This window comes from Tenebrio molitor, chromosome 6, assembly GCF_963966145.1.
Source record: "Tenebrio molitor chromosome 6, icTenMoli1.1, whole genome shotgun sequence".
NCBI lineage: Eukaryota > Metazoa > Arthropoda > Insecta > Coleoptera > Tenebrionidae > Tenebrio > Tenebrio molitor.
Window position 1 is genome coordinate 19,871,511 of NC_091051.1, and position 12,271 is coordinate 19,883,781.

Consider the following 12,271-nt stretch of genomic DNA (forward strand, 5'->3'; position numbering starts at 1 on the left):
ATAATAGGTCTTACAAAACCCCTGTGCCATTTCAATTGGGTCGTTGTTTCTTCCTTCACTATCCGTGCTACATATTTATCTTGTACTCACCTACGATTCAATTTATACACAAAAAGAACTTGACTTCATTGTAACTTACTGAAAATATGTTCTGCAGTCTAATACAAACACCATCAATACGTTTTAAAGTCTCTTGATTATGATTACGGTAAATTCGGCAACATGTTACGTTCATTTTGATAGGTCCGCATGTCAGGCACTTTAGTGACAGCAGAGATGACAGAAATCAAACATGTATCCAACGTTAAAAAATAAAATCATAGCCTCCCCTTATGCCAAAACATCGTGAATGGTATATATCTATCAAATTTTCATCTTTCGGGAATTCATTTATTTTTTGAGGTATCAATAACTACTGTTACGTCATTGTTTATTCTTATGTCGAAACAACAACGATTTATTAGGATGATTGGCCCTCTGTCGATTGTCACTGTCGTCACTGATGATGAGGAGCAAAAAGGCTTTGGATTTGCCCGGAAATCGAGAGAAAAACTCAAAAAAACTTGTACAATCGTTTATTTGACTCTAATTTACAAACGGGATAAAGCAATAAGAATTCGTGTTGCCTAACCGGCCGTTGAACGCTCCGGGCCCCGACCAGACTGTCAAAATTTTTCAAAACAAATCAATCGAAGAATCCTTAAACAAATGGGGAGGAAGGTCTTCAGAGTCCTGTTTCGCCTCTAGTCGGCTACGCCGTCCGCCCATGCAGATATAATTCAAGCCTTCATAAAAAGGTGGCCAAGATGGCCGACTAAAATAAAATTTCTGAAAATACCTACGTTCTAACCGCGGGGTGTAGAGCAACTCCCCCTGCGTGTAGGTCCTGATGGTTCTAGTTGAACGGAAGAGACGTCTTACGTGATTGACATACAAAATGATTTATGGCGAGGCGATCTTCCGGAAAGTCCACGACCTGGTGGTGTGGATGGTGACACCATGGGTCCGGTCTTTGTGCAGTCCGGGTCCTCCGGGTGGGTTTCGGGGACGAACGGTTCAGCAGATGTCGGCGTGTGTTAATCCGCAGAGCGTTCGGTTTGTTGAACCTTCCGTGGCGGAGGTCGCAAATCCGCAGCAGTGATTCGGCTTGGGCTTCTAAGAGTCTTGCTTCTCTAGCCTGTTTCGACTCCACCACGATCACACCAGCACCTGCTACACACTTAATGCCCCTTACACTCCCCTTTGTACTCCAACAAACACACCGGACAAAAGGTCGTGAAAAACTTCTTCGAGTCGCGCTGGTTCCCGTTCCTCCCTTATATATGCCTTCTGCTTCTCTAAGAAGGTTTTTCTCTCTGGCGGCAGTGTTGCCAACCAGTTGAATTGTTGAATACGTAATTCCCAGCACCCTTCTAAAAAATTCCCATTTTTCCCACCATACATATTTTAGCGGCATATTTGAAACGGGGAAAAAAAGTACCTACATTTTTCAATTCACTTCTTTATTTGGAAATCCAAACACAATTACCTGTCTGTGATTTAATTTTTAAAGTAAAATAACATGGTGTGGGGGTTTACGTATTTAGGATAGCGCGAAAGTATCGTTGCAAAATAGAAACACAGTTATGATTTACAGAAGATATGCGACGAGCTATAATAGAAGCTGTTCAACGGGATGGCAGAAGACAGCTAAGCAATTTAGTGTACCTCAAGCAACATTAAGAAGACATTCCATGCATACGAATAAGAACTTCTTGTCAAGAAAAAAAGCTCCAAATCACGTTTTCTCTTAAGATAGAACAAATAGTGGCACATGTTCAAATACGGGAAAAATAGCATCACAACAACAAAATGCTTTATTTTGCCCTACGGGCTTTCGGATTCCTGATTACAAAACATACATAAAAATAACAATTTATTCTTCTCCCTCACTTCTCTCGTTCTCCATTCTTTCTCTCCTCTTCCTTACTCTTTCATCCATCTCCCTGCCGTCTTCGCTCCATATTTCTCCCCCTTCCCTTCTCTTTCTCTCTCACATTTCGCCGCATGTGTTCGATCTTCTCACTGTCCTCACGTCACCTCCTGCACCTTCTCTTTCTCTTCTCCTTCCTTCCCATTCCTGTTCTCTCTCTCCTCGTCCCCACCTCTGCAATCCGCTATCATTTTCCTCTCTCACACACACTCTCTCCCCTCCCTATTGTACTTCGATTCTCTTAGTCTCTCTCTTCTCTCTTACTTTTCTGTGTCTTTGTCCCTCTACCTTTTTATTCACCTTCTCCTTGTACATTTTCTCGCCGAGTCGTCTTCTTATTCTCTCCTTCTTCTAGCAAATTTTCTTCAGTTTCTCCTGTCTGTTATCCCATCTAAACCAGTCCCCGTTTATCTGTATTTTCCTGTATCCTATTTTCACCCTTTTTCCTCTATCTCTCTCCTCTCTGGCCAACTCTCTTAACTTCTTTTGTGTTTCCCTTTCTTCTTTTGTCAAATCGTCATCTATATACATCCTCTCACTTTTTTTTTTTTTTAACTTACTCTTACTTAGCATTATGTTCTTCTTCTGCTCCCAATTTTCTATTTTTGCCAGCATCATCTTATCTTTATTTATTTTAAATGCTTCCTTTACATTCACTTTCACCCCTATCTCCCTTTCTAACCATTCTTCCACCCCCCTCTCTACATTTCCACTTATTGCTCCTATTCCAGTTATTATAACATTATTCTTCCTCTCCTTCTTTTCTCTTTGTTCCATCTTTTCCTCTATCATTTCCATCCTTTTCATCCAATCTGCCTTCTCCAACTGCCCTTTTTCTTCTCTTCCTCTCATCTCCTCTCTCACTGTCGCTAATTCTTTCCTTAGCTCCCCATTCTCCTCTCTCACTGCCGCTAATTCCTTTCTTAGTGTTTTGATCTCCTCTCTCATCTCTCTTATCATGGTTGTTTTCATTTCCTTATCCATTTCCTTGCTTTGATTTTCTTCTTGGCTTCTATTTGGTGATCTTCTCGTTCTGGAACTATTTCTGAGTGGGTTCTTGCCTTCTTTCGACGTTCTACCCTCTTCTCTTTCTCTCTTGCTGCTTTCTTTCCTTACTTCTGACGATTTCAGCATGTCCTCTCTTTCTTGCTCTCCCTCCTTCTCTCTCGCTGCCGCTAATTCCTTTCTTCGTGCTCTGCTCTCCTCTACTATTCCCGCCATATCCTCTTTTATCTCTCTGAGCACTGTTTCTATTTTCTCCTCTATTTCTTTGGTTTGATTTATTTCTTCGCCTCTACTTGGGGATCTTTCGGTTCTGGAACTCTTTCTGAATGGGTTCAGACCTTCTTCCGACATCCTACCCTCTTCTCTTTTTCTCTTGCTGCTTTCTTTCCTTGCTTTCTGCGATTTCGGCATGCCCTCTCTTTCTTGCCCGCTGTCTTCTCCTTATCACCTCTCACTCACTCGTCGTTGTTTACGTTTGCTATCGCTGCACTTTTTCCACGTCTGCTCGCTATCGCTGCCAAACCAGGAAATAGCATCACAATAAACGAGTTAACTGGGTTATCAATTTGCGGAAGTCGGTAAAATGCTCCATAGATAAATTGAAAAAATGGCCGAGGGGGATTGGATAAATGGATTTTCCCCACGACACCCAGAAATTGGAAACTATTTCATTGACGAGGGCAGCAGGATTCAATAAATCGCAAGTTTTCAGTAAAGATATAAGTTTGCACCTTTGCAAATATGAAATGAATGAGTGAATTTGAAATGCATCACAAAATGTAAACCATAGTACGAGTATCTTGAGCAAGTTAAAAAAACCGAAAATGTGGTTAAACATTTTAAATTCATAAAGTTCAGTTTAACTTAATTCCAAAAACGCTTTAAAAACAGAAGGTGACAAAACCTTACTATGAAAAACACTTTAAATACACAGCCGCAAAAATGTGTAAGCAAAAACCATAACTAAACAGTACCTGTCGTACTTACAATTAGAAACATTGTTCAAAATATCGGTCGTGATTTCTAATACACACCTGTGCCCTTCGATGTAGATTTTCCCAAACCCTTGCAAAAGTTGCTGCATCCTCGCGGATTTGTGCTGTTGAATATGGGTGTTTTAGCTCTTAAAAACTCCGTTACGTGTAAAATCCGCTTCATCGGTAAACGAAACTATTCGCAAAAAATCAGATTGATCGACGCACATTTGAATCACCCACTCACAAAACTCTTGCCGGCGAATGCAATCATTTGGTTGCAATAGGGGTGCAACCCTTGTTCTTTAAGAGTGCGACATACCACAAACTGAGAAACCTGAAATGAAACCTGAACTAACTGCCGGATAGGTACTATTCCGGACACGGAATCTTGGCCACGACTGACATTTAACTGACAAATATGTGTGAACTGGCCTTTATTGAATATAACCCAACTTTTGACTCGATAATGCCATTTCCCTGCTTTTTTGATGTCACAAGAAAAACTTCAAAGTGATTTTTAATAATTGTCATTTATTAATGACACTAATGACTGGTTTACATCATTTTTTTTAGAAATGTCTAAAAAATGTTGGCCAAGATTCCGTGTCCGGAATAGTACATACCTACAGGGTTATTCACGACAGGGGTACTTCTGAATTTTTATTTTGCCGCAACCAACAATACAATGGCAGTGACTACTAAATCAAATGTGTTATTTCTTTTAAATTAGAAATCAAAGTAAATTGAATAGATTTGTCAGATTGGCAGATAACCTGTATTTAATCAAAATTCAACAAATAAATTAACAAATTAAGTTAATGTAAAAGGTGTTCGAAGTGTCTACCATCGGCTTGGAAACATCCGCAGCGGCGACAGAATTCCTTCCACGCTCTCCAAATAAATGAGGATCATATCAGTCTTTTCGTCGTTATTGTAAAAACAATTTTTTCGAATTGACAAAGATTTTTTGCTTTAACGTCAAAGAGACAGGACTAAGAGCCGTCGTGGATTCAATTATAATTATTTTCAAAATTTGAAATCAAGATATTGTTGCAATGTGTATAGTGGGTTGAGGCAAAAAGAAATTCAGAAATACCCCTCTCGTGAATAACCCTGTATACAGGCTGGTCCCGATATAACCTGCCAGAAGAAATACAGTACTATATAGGTGACGATGAGTAGAGCTCATACACAAAAATGTTTCTAATAAAAGTCTTTTCGTTTTCGAGATAAAAATAATTGAAAATTTGGTTAAAATTTGCTGTACGCTAATGAGTTAATCGGTTTTAAAGAGGTAATTCTGGTTAAAGTTTGCTAAAAAAACGTAACCAAATTATAATGCAGTTATCACAGACAGGGACGCATAGAAACCCTCTTCAAAACCGTATTCCAGGTAGGATTACTCATCTTTTCCAACTCGATTAATGACAATCCTATGCTTAATTAATAATTACAAGATCAAGGTACACCATTATGAATGACCTTAGGAGCTCTCGGCCGTGAGGGAACTCAGGAGAATAATCTGAATTGTCTGACATCAAGCGACGTTTCTTGATACTCGTTTTAAAGCGCGTCGGACTGTGTTTACCGACAACCAACGAGTGACAGAACCGTCGCGAGGCTTCACGTTAGCATCCCAGGGTTGCATAAGCAAGACCTAGGTCCGCCTCCGCTAACTAACCGTTAACCCCACGGAACTTTGCTAGATAACCCCACGACTTCCTGAATGTCACCTAGTTCCCATAGGTTCGTACCTACAACATTCTGCCTCTGACTCATCCGAAACCTAGTGGTGCAACATAAGTAACGCCACCTTCTCCACGTGACTACGAACGTTACAATCACTGGCTGGGCCAAACGAAAATGGCGGGTAAAGTACCGCTAGAAATTGGTAGCAAAAATGGACTTACGTGAGTCAGACAATGGCTACTAATTCGGGAAACTAACTATACTAAGGACAACGTAACATTTTATCTGCCCCGCCCATTTCATTTTCTTAGTTACCAATCAAATAGGTTGTTAAGACGATCTGATTTACACAGTAAAAATTTCTGACATTCGAATTGTCTTAATGACATTTTATTTTTTAGAACCTAAAACAATAATTGTGGAGTTGACAGCAAAATTCTAACCTTAACTTTTTTACGTGGCAAATGTGATGAAAAGTTGTACAGATTGAATCTGGCTTTGATTCTGATTGGTCAATTTTAGTGGGCGGAGCAGATAAAAAGTTATAAGGGCAATACTATAATTGCCTTAAAATTACATCTTCCTGGAGAAGCTTAGGGGATAAGGCTTAAAATTAACAACTGGGTGCTTCTTGAGAGAAACAGAATGCAACAAAATAATATCTACAAATATACCCTCTACAACACAGTCCTAGCACGCTAAACATCACGAACGCGGGTTAATTTTCCGAATTGAACGGTCTAAAGTCCGGCCAACGAACAGATATAGGTAGTACCTAATAAAAAAAGGGGATGTGGCCTAGTTGCGTAAAACGATATACCTACTTACGCCGAAGCCTGTTTCACAATGAAGCAGGTTCTTTGCCATTTGTCATTCTTATAAGAATCCCGTATAGTTGATGGACTGAGAAAAATGTTGCATTCATTGACGTGCACATCTCCATTCTCGCACACTTTATTATTTTTATTTCATCCTGTGTCAAATTTCAATACTTTTCGTACCTCCGGGCGGAATTTGGTAAATTACAGATCTCGAAATCGTCCAGAAACACATGCATTGCCGGCCTAGTCCGGCTAAAAGTAGGGATTTTGAGTTGTCATCGGTTTCGGTTGGTATTTGTTATCAGAATTCTATCAAACGCGTGGAGGGAGAAAAGACTGGAGATGGCACTAATTCAAATAAGTGTACCGGCCCGCGAAAACTACAGAGTCATAAAAGGTTTCTGAATATAGACGCTAGGCCAATGGCTTCCTTCGCCTTCCTTCCAGGCGCATTGTGCTTCTTTATCTAGCGCATTGTGGACTGGGTCATAAAAGGTTGTTGCACGTGCTTTTAGAGGGTTCGGATTTTTAACATGGGAAGCATAGGAAATGCCATCTCCAGTCTTTTCTCCCTCCACGATCAAACGTCAATGTTTGTTCTGTGGATGGCTCGTTAAAAATGTTTTTGTATTTATAACAACGTACAAACTACAAAGAAGCAATATTTAACTAAAATTAATTAATTAAAATTACGTTTCGAACCACTTCTTGAATATGGGCTGGTATATTTATTAGGTACAACAAATGTTTCAGGAAAATGTCAAAAACAGAACAAATTAATTAAATTTAATAAATGACAGGAAACAAGAGCGATGTTGATTTTAAAATTTAAATGTTTAAATGTAAGTGTTGCCAACGCAAAAAAAGTCCCTAATACCAATTATTAAAACAAGTGCTTTAACTTCCATTTAACAAAAATCCGCAGAAGTCGGCATGAAAAATTTTGTGTATCACACGTCCAGAAACTGTTTTGCGAGCATTCGTAGGTACTTACAATACTCGTCTATCGACTCGTATTGCAAACCGTACTCATGCTCGCAAACGTGCAGTTTCTGGCCTTGTGATACAAATAACCATTACGTCATCAGTTTGAATCCGGGAAAACGCAAAAAACGGCCGGACGCCGGTTAAGTGTTGCTATTGGAAACACAAAAGTAACAATCGCAATAACAATTATTCAGGTTTAAGAAATGTTTTATTCAAAACTAGATCTAAATACAAATTAACTATTTCGGCCACAAAGAAGATGATGCACTTACTTTCTCAGACTAAAAACGTTAGTTCACAAATAGTTCACAAATAAAATAATAATTTAAACCAAATCTAAAAAATAGGCCAGCCAGCATAACCTCTTCCGTAATTTTCTTCACATTATTTTCTGATTTCCATTTACAAAAATGGCTGAATTGTTTTTGATACCTTTCACCAGACTTGCTACTCCTGCTAGGCTTCTGCAGATTTTCTTACAATTTCTGGAGGATTTGCTTTAGAAGTCATTTTGACGCACCAAATTATTTCAACAAAATCAACAAAATAAACAATTGCCAAACAGCCGGTGCTAATCATGTTCCAAAAATGTGACTAGATTTGGAGCATTTGTTGAATTATTTTGAAATTAGTTTCAATGTTTCTTTCAAACGAAATTTGAGGCAGGATGAAATAAAATACATAACGACATTCGTCCGTGAACTCTTTTTACAGTACTCGTTTCGAGTTTCAAGACTCGGCTCCTTCGTCGCCTCGTCCTTAAACGTCTCACTCGTACTGTAAACTATGAGTTCCCGGACTTATAACGTTAATTACTATTCTTTCATATTGTAAGAATTGTGTAAAATTTGATTTTTGTATTGAACTTTTTTGGTAAAAATAGATGAATCATTTTTACTAATTTATTTATTGACAACTTGATACTTACATACAGGCTGTTTCCTAAAAAACCTCGTAAAAAACGCCACAAGCCACATCCCGTTATTTATGGCTCGATTTAAATAAAACAAAAACTGGAATAAATCACTTCAAAAACACTATAAGCACAACATAGAGTAATTTATTTTCAAAAAGTCATTCAAGGTCAGATGGTAGTCAACTTTGTTTTTTCAAATAGCTTGGTATATTTTTTTATTTCGATTTCGAAAGAGATTATTTTTCTGAATCCAACGATTTTTACAATTTTTACTTCGAAAAAAATCAAGTATACTATGGAAAACAATCCTAAACGCAATACAGGATGTTTTCGAAGTTGAGGGGTTCCTTGTAACACGAGATACTATACATTATTCTTAAGAATTTTAGCCTAAATCTTCTTAGTAAAATGTTTGTATTAAGGGAGATAATTGATTGTATATTTTTATTGTTTTCTAAAATTTTGAGTCCGGTCCTGTCTATTTCTCCGCTGTAATAACTGACGTGGCCCAGGATGGTGTCTTTCTGGAAATCGCCCTGCGTATTCTCTGGACGCCGCAGCTTCATTCTGATAACGTGATAACATTGCCCATACATTAGCAACATATCTGTGAGCTCATTATTTTCGTAATGATAAAGCCATTCCGCCTAATTAGATGACAACTCTGACAGTATTTTTGATTAACGTCCATGCTCCTTTGATTTTTTTTTGTCAATTCTAATTTCTAACAAATCAGCGCAAATTTGAGCAGGACCGGTTTCAAAAATTTCAAAAAAATCAACTTATTGTATCTTCATTGCCGTACACATTTTACTAAGGTGACTTTGGCTAAAACTCTTTAGAACAACGCATACTATCACAGGTTAAAAGGAACACCTCAACTTCGAAAACACCCTGTATTTAGTACACTTTCTGTCATATTTTTTTTCTGCTCATTTTTCGTTGAAAAATAAAACTATGAATATCAGAATTGATTTCCATAGTGTGAGGCACATCGTTGGATTCAGAAAAATAATCTCTTTCAAAATCGGAATTGAAAAAATGTGTTTTAAAGTGATTTATTCATGTTTTTGTTTTATTTCATTCGAGCCATAAATAACGGTGATATGGCTAGCGGTAGGTAGCTATTATAGCTGAGTACTGTTTTTTTACTGGGTTTTGCCATCTCATCAATGACATATTTTTGCTGTGGCAAATTTTCTTTTACAAGAGCCAACAATTCCGGCTTGACCATTATCTTCTTCAAATGAGATGGATTTATTTCGAAGCCAGTCTTAAATGTCGGCCTATTTTGTTCGTGTATTCGGAATTTTTTCTAATTTTCTGCTGTGGTAAGGAGCATTGTTCATTACAACCACAGCATCTTCTTCCAGCCTTGGCAGAATGTCAGAGAACCAGTTCTCAAAAATCGCAGCATTCATTTCCTCATGGTAGTCTCCAGTTTTTTTGGATTCAAAGAGTAATAACCCGTTTTCTAAAAAGCCATTATTTGATCCAATATGGAGAATTATATGGCGCTTTCCTTTGCCTGAAGGATTCTTGAGACCTGTTGTTAATCCGTTAAGAAAGGCATGTTTTGCTGTTTGAACGGTGGTATCCATCCAAACTTTACCCACAGTATGGCCTGCATTAACCCAGGTCTCGTCTAAGAAATATATTTTCTTTCCCTCACATCTTATTTTTTTTATTTCTCTTAAAAAGCGCCGTCTTTAGTTATTTTCCACGATAAAGCGCTCTGTTTCTAATTTGCAGTTCTGAGTTCTAGTCCTTTAATTACAAATATGGCACAAATCTAAGAATGCTAAAAAAGATAATTAACCTAGTGAACATTAATTTGGTGGTTCTCTCAGTTTGAAACCTCCTAACATCAAATTCATTAATTCAATTATCCCATGATTTTAACTGGATTTCCCAAATTGTGGAAAGAGTAATTTATTGCAATTTTTACTTGTGCAACCATCTGTTGCCCAAATTTCACTTTAGCACTGTAGTACCACTTTTGTCGACAAAGGCATCAAGAAAAATAAAATTTACAACTGACCAGTATTTACGTCCCAAATGAACGGTTCTTAAGACGTTTCGTTGAAATTATTTTACAAATTAAAATTCTTAATTTAGCGAACCTATTCGAACTATTACAATATTTTAGGCATTGCGAGCTCGTCTCACAAAATCTCTGGCTCGGCAGTAAAGGTTATCCTAACAGACTTCTACTGTAAAATACTATTACAAAGTAAAATTTTCTAAAATTCGATCGAATGAGTCAATTTTTTGAATCGCACTTTTCAATGGCCGCAACCGTATATGCAACCAAAAATATTTCCATGCATCCAGAGTATCTGAAGGTCTAGATTTCGATATACAACGTCCAAAATCTCAAAGGTATTACCACCTAAATCGTTTCGTTTTGAGAGAAAAAATTATAATCTTTTTATTGTCATTTACTGTTTATCGCTTTTAATTTATATTTTTTATTATTATAAAATGACACCTTTTGGTCTTCAATGTCATTATTCATAATTATCCTTGTTAAGTGTGTTGCAAATGAACAATTTAAGAAAAAAGTTTTAATTTGTCAAAGTGACGCAGACATGTATCTCGTTAGTGTCAAAGAAACAATAATTATTGTCAAAGTACCTATCTCCTGAGTGAAAATGATTTTAAGGCATATATTCACAATATCCACAGTTATATCTGTCGTAAAGATGAACAGTTTACATTCTACAAATTAATTTACACCTTGAACATTTATAGTTGAATTCTTTTGCACTGATTGGTATGGGCATTTGCGAGATAATCCTAGACCAGAATAAGGCAGGTACTGAAGGGGACCCCAGTGAAAACATAATAGTTACGCATCTATTTATTTCCCTTTTGATGTTCTGCGGTTGTAACATTTTCATATTAATTCACGTGATATACATAACGCAGTACGTACTGAGAGTGAGTACCACCATTCTTCAAATATTGTTCAATATTAAATGTGTAATTTTAGGGCCTAAGATATCACTGGCATCTCAGTTGTCATTATTTTACATATATTGTTTGGGAAATAATTTCCGTATGTTGTGTGTTTGGCAAGTTTGAGTACTTACAGTATCCGATGGCATTGCATATATTGACTGCTACATTATTTGGTAACGACGCTATAAGCTGACTTCGCCATGTTGTTTTTCGTTTTGCAGTTTGCCTCTTCTTTTTTAATTGTTGGGCAGTACAACTTTTTGAGATATTAGAAGATAAATGCAGAGCAGAAGAAGAAGTAAGAAATTTGATGCGAAAAGGAGTTTATGGACAACGCAAAATTCCATGCGTTAGGATAAATTTGCGTCCAGAAGGTGTCAACACCGGAGCAAGTACCTCTGGAAATGTGGGGAGTCCGAGTGTTGCCTCTACTACAGCCAAGAAAACTAAACCAAAAAAATAACTGCGTAGGAGATTTATGTTGTAATTACGATCCATTTGTAGATATTGCTTGTTATAAATTAATTTGGCCTAAGAATACCTTTTAATGAGATACCTATAGGGTAATTTTTGTATTAGCATAAACATACCCGACATAACCTATTTTTTTTTTAATGTCGTGTCAACTTAAAACATCCGGTCAGTGCTAATTACGAAACAGAAAAACACCAATATTTTTCAATTGTTTCATTGCCAACAGACTCAGTCCTTGTTGATCACGCTGTATTTAATACATTTTTAGCTGAAAAATATTACAGTTGACATGGAATTGTAACAAAATAAAAGTCAAAATTCTGTCAGTTGTTGTCATTTTAAGCAATGAACCCTTTCAATCTACTTGGTTTGAGGCAAATATTCGTGATTTCAGTGGTAGCATCTCTGGTAAGAATGCTCAAGTTAAAAGTGAGTTAAAAATACAAAGTTTTACAGTGTGCGTCTA

The 12,271-nt window shown here is 37.2% G+C and overlaps 1 protein-coding gene across 1 annotated transcript; it reads right to left on the bottom strand.

The window, feature by feature from the left end:
- Positions 1 to 2,323: 2,323 nt before the first annotated feature.
- On the bottom strand, positions 2,324 to 3,328 carry LOC138133229 (uncharacterized). Its single transcript, XM_069051063.1, has 2 exons — positions 2,539 to 3,328; positions 2,324 to 2,493 (listed from the first exon to the last, which is right to left on the bottom strand). The coding sequence occupies exons 1-2, from the start codon at positions 3,326 to 3,328 to the stop codon at positions 2,324 to 2,326; spliced, it is 960 nt and encodes a 319-aa protein (XP_068907164.1).
- Between the last annotated feature and the right edge of the window lie 8,943 nt (positions 3,329 to 12,271).